Raw genomic sequence first — 16,168 nt, forward strand, 5'->3', positions numbered from 1 at the left:
TCTTATGTGGCGGAACCCTACTCACCAGGCCAGAAAACAGCCAGTTCTGCTGAGCTGGCTGCTTCTTACCAGCACTTTCCTCCAGGGAGGATATCTTATACATGTCAAGCAACCGTCTTGGAGTGTGTGTGTGGGTCCATCAGCATCCTGGGATGTAGACTGGAGTATCCCAAAGAGTTTGGGGGACATTTCATCACAAACCCGAGGAAGGGGGATTGAGTGAAAGACAGGCAGAAAGAAGGGGCAAGTTCTGTGGTCTTGCCTAGGCCTAAGCATCATACAGTGTGAGTGCTGATGACAAGAAACCAAAGCTGGTGAGATGGTTGGAAATACTTCAGTTTGAGGTCATGCATTTCTAGGCTCCTGTATAAGGCATGGTTGAGACTCAGATGCTGATGGTTCCTCTGGTGGGGGTCAGTATGGGTGCATGGTCTGAGTGGAAGGGTCCCTCATTCCTTCCACTCTTTAGTCGGTATGCAAGGGCATTCTCAGTCCCCTGAGCCTTGGTGATGCTCACAAGAGCCAACTAGGAGGACAGTCTGCCAGCAGAAACCATGCCAAACACATGCTTTCTCCTTGGCACCATATCTTTTATTTGCCCAGCAGCCCACATCCTGCTTCCCATAAATTCCTTCAGACTCTCCAAGTTGAAAACCAAGGCCATGTTCAGGGAGCCATTGGGAGCCTTTGAGGCTCACCTAGAAGGAAGTTTTATCTCTGAAGGCAGCCTTCTGCATTGGGCAACAGCCAGATTGTTCCTACCACAATCAACCAAACACACCCAACCCTGTTCCCATGGATTAGCCAGACTGTTAACAGAGTCCCTCACTTCCTTCATATCATATCGATTTATAACAGCAATAAAAATATACCACTCAGGAGGGCACACCTCCTTCCACCCAGGAGCTTATAAATGTCAAAGAATTTCTACTCAATTCGAGTGGAACCATCACGATGGGGATCTCCACAGTCATCTTCGAATATGTCTTTTATGGGGTCAAGTTGTTTCTACAGGTATTTCATCCCATTATTTATGTTCATGAATTGTGCTCCTGCAAACCTAGGTCCTGGTGGGTTAGATGAATTTGTTCATGGCTGTGTGACTGTCCATCTCAAGGAAGCTCTTTGCTAATAATTGTAAATATTTGCAAGTGTGTAGAAGGAATGCTTATCTTTTTGCTCTGTTTCTGCCGGAGATACAAGGGATAGCGGTGAGGAGAAGCCAGGTTTTCTGTTGATGCTTTCAGAGAGGGCTCAATAAGAGAATGATTGACTGTACTTAGGAGTCCCCAGGCTCAGGAGATGCTTATGGGCAGTGGAAAGAGGCCTCACCCCTGCTAAGGACACAGGCTGTATGCTACGAAACGGACACCGACGCTCCTGTATTGATGCTGCGCATGCCTTCCCATTTGTATGTCTGGCTCTGTGACCGGTATTTGCTGAGCAAATCTGGAGCAAGTGACTGACACAGGGAGGATGGTGTCATTGTGCCAGTCGCTTACTTGCAGTTCAGTCACTCCAACATGGTTTTATGTTCTCAGAGTGTCAAGTGATGAGCAAGGAAGAGTTGCCTGGCCAGTCCTTGGCATGGTTGAGTCTGGACCATCTCTCTCCCCCACCCCCTCCCTCCCTATTTCTCTCTTTTCTACCTTCCCCCTTTCTAGATATCTTACATCTCCACCACCCTCCCACAGTTCTCCCTTCCTTCCTTCTTTCCCTCCCCATTCTCTCTTTTCTTCCCTCCTCTATCCCTTCATTTCTTCTCCACACACTGGGGTTTTTTTGTTTGTTGTTTCCTCCTTTGTTGTCACTATGGCCAGATTTCATATATATATATATATATATATATATATAGTTATCTAGGTGAATTCCAGAATGCTCAATCTCCCAGGCTGGGTGAGGATCTGCTGAACATGAAGACTCATTAGGCTTTCACGGGGGCCTCACCCCAAGACCAAATACTCAGATTTGCACTGCTGACCAATGGGTTCTAGACTGAGGCAGCCTAAGGCTAGACAGGCTGTCTCTCTTCTTGGAGAGTGTGACATGGAAGGCGGTGCCAGCTTTCAGGGTGACAGACTTGCTCTCTGTCTGCCCAATGACCTGGAGTCACCATAGTCCTGGTAGACAGATAACCGATTTATCTTGTCCTTATCCACAAAGAAATGAAGGCAGTGGTCTGTGGGGCCGAGGGAGTTTTTCCTTTTAACATATGCTCCATATGTGCACTTCTGTACAGCTATGTATACCTGCCCGCACGCATGTCCGCCTGCATCTTCATGTGTGCTGTGACTTCAGCACACAGAGGGGGAACAGAACCTCTTCCACTTGAGCTTCTTTCACACAAGCCTGGCAACATCCCAAAGTTAGGCATCATTACCTTCGTAGTTCGCATGGGGGACACCAAGGCTCAGGAGACCTGCCCTAGGCAGATGGACCAGACTCTGAACCTGGAGTAGGGGTGAGGCTCACTGTGGCACTGAAGTAGCAACTAAGGCAGGTGAAGCCCTGGCCTCCCCATGCAGGAAGCAGAAAGAGCTGAATCTGCTGCGGAGGAGAACTCAGTGCCATCTTTACACAAAGTCAGGTGCACAGGTCATGCTGGTCAGTGGAGAGGCTGTGCCACCACTGCTGGCCAATGGCAGAGGCCAGAACATCGTTGGGATGGCCTCTCTCCTGCAGTATACCCCAATTTACTCATCTGCAAGTGGGGTGGCGTTCTCTGTTCTGGAGGATGGGACTGTGAGCAGCCCAGCCTCATGCCTCCTGAAAGACCTGAGCAGCACTGCGGTTTCCATAATTTATGCATATACATGCACACATATGCATAAACGTATGGCAAAGCAGGGACAATGTAACTACATCCTCACCATTCCTGAGCAGTGATTGCTCAGTTTCTATAGGAAGTCGGTTCTAAGAGCTTCCTTGCTCATACCCAAGTCCTCTGATAACCAAGTCCTGATATAAACTGGTGGGTGACCGAAGCACACCCTCCTGTGTCCTTCCAGACATCCTCAGATATAGTCCCTAGTAGGACACCAAGGCTGTGTAAGTCATTGTCACAGTACATGGTTCGCGGGAGGATGACAAGAGGAAAAGGGTTGTGTGCTTAGTACAGAGGCTGTTGTTTTTCCTCATGGCTTTGATCTATCACCCGTGTAATGTGTGAAGGAACCCATGGGGGCAGAGAGCTAACTGGAATTGTAGTAATCCCATTTTTGCTCCTCTGACAATGAAAATGGAACCTCAATGTTTGACTTTTGGCTTTGGGGGAGGCCACAGAGCAGAGGTGTAAATGCTAGCTGCTCAGGGGTTGAAAACCTGCCCTCAGCCGTTCCTGGTTTGTATCTGAATAAGAGTCAGTGTTATTGCTTATCAAATATGATTTTTTTGCCAGATTCCTGTGGGTGAAACACAGTCTGAATTTGTTTTTTTGTTTTTTTTTCCCCCCGCTTACAGCTTCTCCAACCAATAATCCCAGAACTGGTAAGTACTTTGAAAAGACGGACCTGTGTCAGTATATAATTTACCCCATGTCATAGTATACACAGATTCGTTGAGTGTTAATGGAGAGAGGAGGCTGAAATATGTAATCTGTGTCCTGTTCACACGTGCAATGACACTTCAGCCATCTATAGCATAAAGGGTCCTGTGGGAAAACAGCTCCAGTCTTTATGTTGCCCCTGGCTCCAGTTTCAGTGTCTGTCAGAATATAATAGAATATCTGAATGCAGGCCACTATCTTCGCTCAAGAAATTCTGACGCTGTGACCTAGAGAGGGCTCAGGGATGTGTATTCTGGCAGACAATATGTCAGGATAATAAGTCTTCCTCCAAACTTTGGGGAAGCTCCTGCTCAGCCCCGGACTATTCAGACTTTTTATTAGCAAGGTTAGAGGATTATAAGTTTGTTAAGACTTCACAAAGAAGAAAAATATGTACCAACTTTGTTTATTTACTTTTGAGGGGGATCCATGTATCCTAGGCTGGCCTCAGACTTGCTGTGTAGGCTAGGCTACCTCTGAACTCCTGACCCTCCTGCCTGTAGGTACCATTTTCTTGGATTCCAGGAGTCTGCCACTATGCCAAACTCTTGCTTATTATATCTGAAATGATGTGTATTTCACCTTCCACACAATTGCCTTTATCTCCTCTAAAAAAAAAAAAATTGTTTCAAACAAGACCCTGTGCAGTGCAGAGAGCTGAGACTGAACCACAGAACCTTGCTTCCTGCTCCCCTGGCAGGAGTGCTCTGTACAGTAGGGCTAATATTGTACCCATGTGAGACCATTTCTAAACACAGGATCCTCTTCTAAACTGAACTTTGTCTTTCTTCAGGTTGGTGGTACCCTGGAGGGACAGAAAATGGTAAGTCCTTTTCTTTGCTCTTGTCTCTGGCTTGAGGCCACTAATTGGGATGGGGGTCTAGTTTGCTCTCTGTTGCTGTGATAAAACACTGGCCATAAGCACCTTGGAGGAGCGAAGGTCTGTTTGGCTTACCAGCCACAGCCCATCACCAGGGAGGTCAGGCCAGGAGCCCCAGGCAGGAACCTGGAGGCAGGAACTGAAGCAGAGGCCATGGAGGAGCCCTGCTCACTGGCTTTGTGGCTCATGCTAAGCTAGCATTCTTACACAGAACATGCTCTCCTGCCCAGGGGCAATGGGTGGGCCTTCCCCTGTCAATTATCAATCAGGACACTGCCATAGGCAATTCTGATCAGAGCAAATCCCCATCTGAGACTCCTTCAAATGGGTGAGCTGTGCTAAAATGGCAGTGGAGCTCGCTAGGACAGATGGCCATTGTCGCTGGTGCTGTGGCCTGGTGGGATCCAAATGCAGCTTTGGGCACAGAAGTCAGGGGTGGAGTAGAGATGAGATGGGTGGGTGTCTAGCTGCCGGACATGGTCCTCCCATCCACACCCTTCATCTTCCGTCTTCTCTCTGTCCATCATCTGTCACTTGATGCATGGACTTAGCTTTGCCTAGTGTCAGAAATACTAGTTGAAAAGTCAGTGTTTCATTCCTTTGTACAATACAGCCATTCTTGTAACGGTAAACATCATCATCAAAGCTAAATAAGATAGTGTGCACCCCAAGCCAATTCCCTCCCTGCAGCTCTGACACCCTCTTCTGGCCTCTGTGGGCATCTATACTGATGTGCATGTTCCCACACACAGGCACTTACATACACGTGCACATAATTCGAAGTAAAACAAAACCTTAAAAATGTTGCATATAATCAATGCTCAGCTACGACAGGTAATATGTGCTATTATCACAAAACCTTCCCGACAGGGAGTCCTGGGCAAGCTTTTTGATCAACCTCCATTAGAGTTGGCAGTTTTCTAAGGGACATTCACAGAGTGACCAGGAGAGGGCAGCAGGGTCAGCCCCTTCAAACCCAGAGTGCTCCTTGGGGCTATCTTGGACTGCTCAGTTGGCCTTTGCCAATCCCCACCTCACTGCTCTGAAGAGCTCCAACAACAGCCACCATCTGACCCCCTCACCTTGCATCCACCCCAACGCATCACTCTCAGAGCACAGAGTTCTCACAATCAGAAAGTAACCACAAGAAAGCCACGCCCAGGACCTTCTTCATGCTGTCGGAATGCTAAAGGCATTTCTTCCTATTACCACACACCTGCTGTCTGTTCCTCACACAACCAGCACAGGGTTTCATGTGAGTTGATTGGGGCACCATGCTGCCTGCTGACTTTCCGTCATGGCCATCCCTGCAGTGGGAGAGCAGGCCGGAGTGGTAGAGGACAGACTTCTGATAGATGAATCTCATTGCACTCTTAATCCCAATGAAACTCTGTGTGTGTGTGTGTGTGTGTGTGTGTGTGTGTGTGTGTGTGTGTAAGAGAGAGAGAGAGAGAGACTGACAGACAGACACGGGGGGGGGGGAAGAGGGAGAGGAAACAGAGACTGACACAGAGACAGAAAAGACAGAAAGACAGAAACGAGGAAAGAGACAGATGCTCACTATGTAGTCCTGGCTACACAGAGCCTCTTATGAGGACAATGATGAGCTTGCTTTGCAAAAAACATACCTGGCTCTGCCTCAGGAGTTCTGGGATCAAAAGTGTGGGCAAAATCCATGGCCAGTGATGAAGCACTTTGGCAGGGAAGTGAGTAAAATATATAGGTATTTTGTGAAGACAAAAACCAAGGTCAAACAAACAAGTGGATACACATGAGTCCTCATGACAGTGATACGAAGCATGTGATTCAGAGAGACGGGTGGGTCAGTGATAAACAGCATTAGATCACAGGTAGGCTGAGGTGAGGCTTTGGAGGGGTCACAGAGCAGGGCACGTCCAAGAGGAGGGAGGTGTAATTTGTAGATGGAGCCATGGTGAGAGCTGGGGAAGAGGTGGGGAGAAGGAGACGCTAACCTGGTGTCCGCATTCCCTGCACAGTTGTAGCTCTGCAAGGTGGCATCATGGATCCCAATGGAGGAGGGAGGCTGATTGGGTGAGAGTCTAGAGTTGTACATGTGGACTGTCATCTCCAAATTAGGACTGAAGAAGTGACGTTGAGAGACCCATGTCTGGGGCATTTTCAGAGGAGACGGGGTAGGGAAGACTATGAAGAGAGTAACATGTAAGGCCCTGGAGAGAGGCCTGTCAAGAAGGCAGCACTGAAAGACAGGGGAGGAAGTGGGCACAAAGTGGTGACAGCACAGGGCACAGAAGCCACAGAGGCCAGCACGCCAGGAGAGCAGTCCCCGCTGTGTCAATGCAGGTTTGCCTCTGAGGCTGCTGAACGGCGGTGACCGGTGTCAGGGCCGCGTGGAGGTCCTGTACCAAGGCTACTGGGGCACAGTGTGTGACGACACCTGGGACACCCAGGACGCAGATGTCGTCTGTCGACAGCTCGGCTGTGGCCGCTCTGTATCAGCACCAGGAGGGGCCCACTTTGGTCAGGGCTCAGGGAACATTCTCTTGGGAGCTGTGCACTGCTCAGGATGGGAACCCTACCTGTCCAGCTGTCAGCACGATGGGTGGTACAACCATGACTGTGGCCACAGGGAAGACGCCGGAGTCGTGTGTTCAGGTAGCGCTGCTGTTGCCTCTAGCTGTTGTATGTACACTCTGTGGCAACAAGTGCTTATGTGTGCACGTGGTTGCATGTGCATGTGCTTATGTGCACATGTAGTTATGTGTGCATGTGCCTATGTGTGCATATATTTATGTCTGCATGTGCTTATGTGTCCATGTACTTAAGTGTGCAAGTGTTTATGTCTGCATGCGTTGAAGTCTGCATGTGCTTATGTGTACATGCAAATGTGCAGCATGTGGCTGCATAGTTGCTCTGCCGTGAGTCACGCCTTATTTGGTGTGAGAGCCTGGATATCTCAGTCTCTTTTCTTAGATGGAGACACTGAGGTTCTGAGAAGACCCAAACTGGGAGGTGGTGAAGATAGGTTTTAGCCTCTATGTCCTCAGAGCCCACAGATAAGAATACCCAGTAGAATGGCTCCAACGAGTGGCATCAAGATCACCCTTGTCCTAAGGAGCATGGTCCTCTGAGCAGGAACATTGTGAATGGGTTTCTTCTGCCCTTCTAGAATATGTCTGGAAGTCACCTCTTTTCCTAGTTGGAGCCATTTTCTTAGGAATATTTTAGCGATGGCCAAGGCTTAGAATGAGGAATTGAGTTTTAACTACTGAAATAGGCAGATGACTTCTGAATTCAAATGTCATGCACTATTTCCAAGCTTGTGCCTAGGTTGGGGCTGCTAGAGAAGTGGGTGGTGCATGAGATGAAGTAGAAGCAGATGTCCCTTTGAGGGACAAAAGGTGCTCATGGTGACATCTCAGTGGCAAAGTAAAAAAGAGTCCAGTCTCTGATTCCACAGAGAAGATTATAGGATTTAGTGATGTAAAGCTCATAGCTTGTGAGATTCCAGGTCTTTCTTCCAGGATTCCTGAAGTGAAGACCAACATCCAATGACTTCTCCTTTTCTCATTCTGCAGATGTCATCTACCAAACTGAACAAACCTCATGGGCTACAACAGAGTGTAAGATGTGTTTTATGTGATATCTCTGTGGCATTATTGTCCCTAGAGTCCCCAAGCTCACTCTGACCCAGATGATGGGCAGAAGGCAAAGCATGTGGATCCTGAGGTCCCAGGGGAAATTTCTCAATGTGGCTTCAAAACGACATGGGCTTTTATGGCATGCATTATGTTCCTGAGATGCAGGGGTTCGCAGTGGGAGAAGCCTTGAGACACATCTACAAGGGGCTCTAGGTGGTCTTGTTTCAAGGAGTGTCTGCTGATGATTCTCAGTGTCTTGAGAATGGTCCCCACGTCTCTCCCTGTAGCTTGGACAGCCCAGGAAGCCAAGTCTCTCGTGCCAGTGCCTGGAGAGGAAGGCAACCATCTGCTTAGCCAATACCCTAGCTATTTCCTGTCCTCTGAGGCCATAGAGAATTACTGTGGATGCCATGATCTTCTATCCTGGGACGTTTCTCCTTTGTGCCTCCAGTGAGAGATGTTGGTGGCCCATCAGAATGGTTTAGACTCTGTCTACCTGGTCTTTGGGAAGCAAAATCACTTTCTTTCTCCTTGCGATATTTTGATCGAGGACAGCACAAGTACAATATTTAATCCAGTGCCTCTGGTTAGCCCAGAATATGTTAGGAATCCTCTTGGTTCATTTTTCCGGCATTGCTCTTCCTTAAGCATTGAGGGCAATCCAGGCATGAGATGGTCTTTGTTCTAATGTAGCCATATTCCTTCCCAAGATCCCACCTTTTCTTATTTGTAACACCTCTTCAAGGAACAAGCATTTCCTCTTCTGCATTGCTTGTCCTACAGGACACTCTTAGGCAGCAGACACTACTGCTTGGCTTGGTAGGCACTCTGATGCAAGTGTATGTGTCTGATTGAAGGGGTGTGTGTGTGGAGGAGTGGGGATGGTTTTGACAGAGGCCTGCATGAGAGGACTTTCCTAGAGCTCTTTGTATCAGGACCCACTGACTGGAGAGAGGCCAATTTCTTCCATATCCAGAGACCTTATGAGGTGACTCAGATAGAGGCTGCTCACTGGGTGCAGGGGGCTGACCTCCAGCTCTCTCCACTCCAAGCCTTAGCACCCTGTCAGCTCTTGAAGGTGCTCTCCCTAAGAGTCAGGGCTCTTCTTAAGAACCTAGACATATGTGTTTGAAGCTTGTGTCTTATTTAAAGGGGCAAATTAGAATAATTTATCTTATAGTAAAAACAAATGAACTAGGCATAGTCACACACACACACACACACACACACACACACACACACACACACACACCCACACACCCCGCATGGTGTTCTAGCACTCACAAGGCTGAGTTAGGAGGCTCTTTAGTTTCAGTCTAGCCTAGGGGGCATACACAGATATTGAATTAGTCAAATCATGCATAATGCAAAATAATGCAGATATGCACCCAACCATCTGCTAGTGCATATAACATTTGGTCCTGAGCCAGTACAATCAGATAAGAACAAGTAAATGTGTTGTAACTATGGGAACTTTTACTTTTGTAGTGATTTTACTAGAGCTCGGCACACGTCAAATGTAGGCATGTTAGAATTGGGGTCTGTAGTTTAATGACATTTTATACATCAGTAGCCTTTTAGGTCTGGAGAACTCAAGACTATATAGATTTGTACTCACCTAAAGTCATATAGAACTACACAGGGCAGAGCCTGAATCATATCCCATCAGCAGATTTAACTGTTCTTGCATGCCTTAGTTTTTCTCAGTGGAGACTTAACTTTCTATTTCTCATTCTCTCCCTCATCTATATGTGGACGTGAAGACCCAACCACTGCAGTGCCTTCTACCCCACCAATAGGTAACAAAAAATTTTGTAAATCTCTCTGTGTAAGTGTTAATGCCAGTTTTATTCATGGACTTGACTTCCTCAAGATGCTTAAGCAGATAGGGAGGTGTGCGAGTGTGAGCACTTAGAGAAGCTGGGCTGCGTCCTGCTGCAGAGGGCTTTCCTTGGTGAGCCCTGTCATTGCCCATCTCGCGGTGTGTGGAGGACTCAGTCAGCAGGAGATCAGGGTCAGAATCCTGAATGTAGTGTTGCCCACAGAGAGCCAGGGGTGAGGATGGTGACGACAAGGCCACCTTCAGAGTGGTTTACCTGTCAAATTGAGACTGTTGATATGAGATCCCCTTCTGAGTCACTTCAGAGGAGTGTCCTGCCTAGAAACAAGGGTCATACTGCAGTGCATCCCCCGCAGGCTTATGTCTTGTGTAACATGGCTTTGATCCTTGACTTCAATCTGGGTGATGAACAGTGCCAAAGCCCAGGGTTCTCTGGTGTGGTGTTATTGCAGACAGACAGTGAGCTCATGGAGGCAGTCACCTGACCCCGCTCTGAGCAGTCAACAGTAGTTTCTGCAAGTTCAATACTTTTATATTGGGCCAAAAATGCTGTTCTGGTATTAACTCTGAACCTCATCTGGGTGAGCAGCTGTGAGAGCCTTTGCTAGGAACCCATGAACTTCTTCTCAGCCAGGGAGCTCCTCACTCTGTGCTTTGGTCTGTCATAGAGCAACCTGCTCTACCCTTTTCTCTCCTGCTGGCAGCTGTGGGTCAGGGTGGAGACGATTGTGCACATGCGCAGTGTGTGTCGTGACTAGGAGGGCTCTGCCTTCTCCCTGAAACACTGGGATTCGGCAGTGTATGTCATCATCCAGAAGAGGCTTATGTAGTGCATGGCCCTCAAAGGCCTTAGCTACAAGGTAGAGTATGTATCTGCTGACTACTCAGGGCAGATTCAACCCACATCACACTGTTTGAAGAAAACCAACGTTTCTGGTGACATTGAAATTAGGATGCAAAGTGGTAGGGGTATGGGTTTTTACAGCATAGGGTGCCCAAGAAGCAACAATGGTGGAGCTCCCATCCCATGTTGCTATAAGCATGTATGAGCTGCCTGTGAATTGCACAAGATACACTCTCCTCACAGGAGCCGCTAAGGAGAAACTGCCATGTCTTTCAGGAACAGATGGTGGTTTGGCCCTGAGGCTGGTGAATGGAGGAGACAGGTGTCAGGGTCGCGTGGAGATTCTTTACCATGGCTCCTGGGGCACCGTGTGTGATGACAACTGGGACACCAACGATGCCAATGTGGTGTGCAGGCAGCTGGGCTGTGGCTGGGCTGTGTCCGCTCCTTTAAATGCCCGGTTCGGACAGGGCTCAGGGCCCATTGTCCTGGATGACGTGGCCTGTACGGGACATGAGTCCTATCTGTGGAGCTGCTCCCACCGAGGCTGGCTCTCTCATAACTGTGGACACCAGGAGGATGCTGGAGTCATCTGTTCAGGTAAGACTCAGTGATCCTTAATTCTGCCTCCTCCCAAATGACTACACCCCTCTCATGCTGTATCAGTGGTCCGTTATGGCCCTATTCATCGTGTTCCTGTGACGCTGTTAAATATCCTGAACACTGCTATTCTCAGTCATGTTCCTGAAGAATCCCTCAGTTATCCATGACTAGAGTTTATGAGAGACAGGATTCCATGGAAGTGTGAGGTCCAGTCCAGGCCCAAGAAAGTGCCAGGGTCCACCTACACATGTGCCTGCTATGAGTAACCCAGTGTTGGTTTGGAGTAATGCAACCGAGTTTCTGTATGGACTTCCTGGCGCTGGAGGGCAAAGCAGTTAGCCCCTCTAGGTGGAGCAAATGCACTCTTCATTTTCCCCAGTGTCTCCCAGCTTTCTTCTCAGAAACTGCTGCAGAAGGACTCTCATGGGGAAGCTTCCAGGCCTCCTTCTCTCTCTTCAGGCTCTAGTGGTTTCTGAGTCCTCACAGATTCAGATTCTATAGGTCAATTAGGGTCAGTCTGGAAACCTTGTAACAGAATGCTGGCAGTGTGGGCGTGGCAGCATAGTCACCTGTGGTATGTTTAGGAGGTAACTTGGACAGGGTGTACGTGAGCACGGAGGTAGTCTGGAGGATGTCTAGAGTCCTACAGCATCCTTCACCAGCGAGGCTAGACCTTTGTGTCTTCAGGCAATCATGGCTGAGGGTGCTTTGGGCTGCCTCACCCTCATGAAGAGCTTCAGTGTTCTGTCATGACCAGAGGTGATCAGGGTTTCTTGCTTGTGATTATTAAGCTGCAGAAATAAGGTTCCATGTGATACTGTGGAGTAAAAGTCCATGAATAACTGTTCCATTCACGGCTCACTCTGTCATCACTCATCCTGAAATCCTGGCCTCAGATACATGTGTAAATCTCCCTGTGAGTCCAGCTGAACTTCTGGGTGCTTCATGTCTACCTGTGCCTCTGTTTCTCACAGATGTCCGTGCTGACCTTCTCAGGCCACTCTCAGCATTGTGAATGGGGGTTCACCTCACTCTCAGCATTGTGAATGGGGGTTCACCTCACTCTCAGCATTGTGAATGTGGTTCCCCTCACTCTCAGCATCTCGAATGGAGCTCCCCTGTTCTGTTTACTCCAGAGGCTTTGCTTCTTCTCTTGACATGATGGTTGAGAAGACACTCACTGCTCAACTCGTCTGAGTTTTCACACGTGTCACTTGTATAAGTAGCTTTGCTCTTCACACACTCAAGGGTGACAAGACCTGTTATGAGTTGTTGATCAAACACAGAGGTGGGCATATAGGACCCCACTGCTGGACACGGAGGGCGGGAGGCTTCAGCATGGTACTGACCCCAAGCCTGTGGGCTGCCACCTCACAGTCCCATGCTGTCTCCTGTGGCCTCCAGCATCTTCCCTGGCATGTGCCATCTCTCTGAATTTCAGTGCCTCAGGTTCTTTGCTGATTTCTACATTGCTTGTCTTACTGAGGCAGGTCTATGTGTATAGCTCAGGCTGCTGACGCTGAACTACTGTTTCTCTAGCCTCAGTGTGCAAAGGGCTGGGATTACAGCTGTGAGCCACTGTGCCCAGCATACAGCCTGGCTTCATTCAGTCTCCTTAACGTTCAGGGTACTGTGCTTCACTCACCATACAAAATGGTGCTTGTTATGTTCCATGCTCCAACAGCGCCCCCTGTAGCCACAGTCAGGTCACTCTCACTCTGGTCTCCTGGAGCCAGTGTAATTTATCCTGTTTTCACCAGCCTCCACCTAGTTTTCGTTTAACAGCTCTTTCTAAAGACCAGGGACATTGTGTCCCTTATGAACCCCTTCTTGATTACTGCTTCACACACACACACACACACACACACACACACACACACACACACACACACAGACTCCAACATACACAGACATAAAATCATACATACGTAGATATTTGCATTGAAAGTGACTCTCACATACAAACATACAAAGAGATATATACATGGACACAGAAATGCATACACATACATTGTTACAGAAAATATTGGTGTCAGAGACAGATATGACACAGAGACAAATTGTTACATATAACACACACACACACACACACACACAGACACACACAAACACACACATGATGATAAGTAAGATAGACTCCAGCAGGTAAGGTTCAAGGAACTGTTTCTTTTTCCTTTTATTATTATCTTCTTATTTTCATCCTTGTTCTTATTCTTATCTTATTCTTCTCCTCTTCTTCCTCCTCCTCTTCCTCCTCCCCCTCCTCCTCTTCTTCCTCCTCTTTCTTCTTTTTCTGTCCTCTTTCTTTTCCTTTCATAGTTTATATATCCCAACAAAATCTTGCAAGCAGTACAAAACCCACAATGTGTTTACATTCTATTTCTTTATAGATAAATTATTACAGTGGATATATGTATGAAAACCGTGTTTCACAATACCTTCACACGACCAAGTGTTTTATGTATTATGAGGTAAAGAGCAAACATGAATAACATGTCATTTCTGAGAATCCACATATATTTGTACATTAGGCAACTTGGTACATAATAACAGAGTATAAGCAAGCATGGGAATTTGTCAGCCAGCTTTTCTTTACTGGCAGGCTGCAGTTTGTGGTTACAAAGAAGGAATCAATTATCTTAAGAAGTAATCTTATGAAGATCTTAAAGGAATCACAAATCTAAACTCCTCTATGAAAATCATCAGCCATGTCTATTTTAAGTCCTAAAGGTGCTCACCTACTCATTAATATGTTTTATTAAATCATATCAGGAAGCCGAGGGCAGAAAAATAGAATAAGGATATCAACTGTCATCTCAGTCACCAGCCCAGTTTGAAAGAGTCACGTCAGCCAATGTTCCTATGGGCCATTGTTCTTGCTTGGCCAACCTCAAAAGGACCCCAGCTTTACTAATAAGGGTGTACTTTCTATTAACTTCAATTGGCCCCCAAGATTTCTCACATCAGGGCCAACAGCAAAAACATCTTCACACTACTTTGCCAAACAATCTGTTCTTCCCCAAGACTTCCAGTGTCAGAGCCACTAGCAAAAACATCTTTCCCTAACCTTGTTGGACAATCTACTTTTCCAAATTCTTTCTAAGGGTAGTGATCATTGTTAGCAATCTACATCCGCAGGTTGTTTTCAGAGATGGTGGTTGAATCATTAATCAGCTCCTAGTAGCACTGCCTGAAAGAGATCAAGCATTGTTATTGAATTTGCCAATGAGACTTGCCAGTGAGGGGCTGGGAGTCCCCTTTATAGTACTCACACAATTCACATATTAAAGGGATTATAAGGACCGCAAAGGTAACAAGCAGAGCTATGCACCGTAATAGCACCAAGTCCTCAAGACTCTCAGTTCTCGGGGTTATGCCTCGAGAGACACACCCATTGAGGGTTTGCTAACTGGTGGGCCACATTCCATGAGTTCTAGAGCTGTTTTGCTGTTCCTCCTGCACGGACCTCTGCACTCCTGTTTATTCCCAGCACTCTGCGAGGAAGAGGCAGGAGGATCTGTGTGAGTTGTGTGCTAGCCTGGACTACAAAGTGAGGCTAGGACAGCCATGGCTACACAGAGAAAGAAAAGAGTCAATGCTTTTATTTTAAACCAGGATTCCTGTGTGTGAAACATATACAATCTGAATTTGCTTTTATCCCTTTACAGATTCTCAAGCAAGCAGCCCCACACCTGGTAAGTCCTTTGTAAAGATGGACCTGGGTCAGCGTAGACTTTCCCGTGTGGTAATATACACGGACTCATTGAATGTTAATGGAGAGATGAGGCTGAAATATGTAATCTGTGTCCTGTCCACACATGCAATGACAATAGGCATTTCAGCCATCTATAGCACAAAGGGTCCTGTGGGAAAACAGTTCCAGTCTTTATGTCGCCCCTGGCTCCAGTTTCAGTGTCTGTCAGAATCTATAGAATCCCTGGATGTAAGTTTGGATTCTCTCCCATCCCTCGAGACATTCTGACTCTGAGGGCTAGAGTGGGCTCAGGGATGTGTGCTTTGTCAGACGAGGTGTAAGGATGATGTGCCCTCCTTACACTTTGGGGAAGCTCCTGCTAGGCCCCAGAAATGCAGACTGTGATATTATCAAGGTTAGAGGACTACTAGCCTGCTAAGCTTTCACAAAGGAGAAAAGGATGCACAAACTTTGTTTATTTACTTTTTCTTTTTAAGATCCATGTAGCCCACGCTGGGCTCAGACTTTCTGTGTAGGCTAGGCTACCCCTGACCTCCTGACCCTCCTGCCTGTAGGTACCATTTTCTTGGATTCCAGGAGTCTGCCACTATGCCAAACTCTTGCTTATTATATCTGAAATGATGTGTATTTCACCTTCCACACAATTGCCTTTATTTCTCCTAAAAAATCATTTCAAACAAGACCCTGTGCAGTGCAGAGAGCTGAGACTGAACCACAGACCCTTGCTCCCTGCTCCTCTGGCAGGAGTGCTCTGTACAGTAGGGCTAATAATGTACACATGTGAAACCATTTCTAAACATAGGATCCTCTTCTAAACTGAACCTTGTCTTTCTTCAGGTTGGTGGTACCCTGGAGGGACAGAAAATGGTAAGTCCTTTTCTTTGCTCTTATCTCTGGCCTGAGGCCACTAATTGGGATGGGGGTCTAGTTTGCTCTCTGTTGCTGTGATAAAACACTGGCCATAAGCACCTTGGAGGAGCGAAGACTGTTTGGCTTACCAGCCACAGCCCATCACCAGGGAGGTCAGGCCAGGAGCCCCAGGCAGGAACCTGGAGGCAGGAACTGAAGCAGAGGCCATGGAGGAGCCCTGCTCACTGGCTTTGTGGCTCATGCTAAGCTAGC

The 16,168-nt window shown here is 47.5% G+C and overlaps 1 protein-coding gene across 1 annotated transcript in view; it reads left to right on the forward strand.

The window, feature by feature from the left end:
- The first annotated feature begins 954 nt into the window (after nt 1–954).
- The window catches only part of Dmbt1 (deleted in malignant brain tumors 1), a 67,474-nt gene continuing 52,260 nt past the window's right edge, over nt 955–16,168 (forward strand). Inside the window, exons 1-10 of the mRNA XM_051145093.1 lie at nt 955–1,014; nt 1,284–1,458; nt 3,460–3,486; nt 4,338–4,367; nt 6,747–7,058; nt 7,982–8,026; nt 9,930–9,998; nt 10,972–11,328; nt 15,000–15,026; nt 15,884–15,913. Coding sequence (XP_051001050.1) covers nt 955–1,014; nt 1,284–1,458; nt 3,460–3,486; nt 4,338–4,367; nt 6,747–7,058; nt 7,982–8,026; nt 9,930–9,998; nt 10,972–11,328; nt 15,000–15,026; nt 15,884–15,913 — 1,132 coding nt within the window. The remainder of the gene's footprint in view (nt 1,015–1,283; nt 1,459–3,459; nt 3,487–4,337; nt 4,368–6,746; nt 7,059–7,981; nt 8,027–9,929; nt 9,999–10,971; nt 11,329–14,999; nt 15,027–15,883; nt 15,914–16,168) is intronic.

The sequence above is a fragment of the Acomys russatus genome, chromosome 5, assembly GCF_903995435.1.
Source record: "Acomys russatus chromosome 5, mAcoRus1.1, whole genome shotgun sequence".
In the NCBI taxonomy this organism is placed as follows: domain Eukaryota; kingdom Metazoa; phylum Chordata; class Mammalia; order Rodentia; family Muridae; genus Acomys; species Acomys russatus.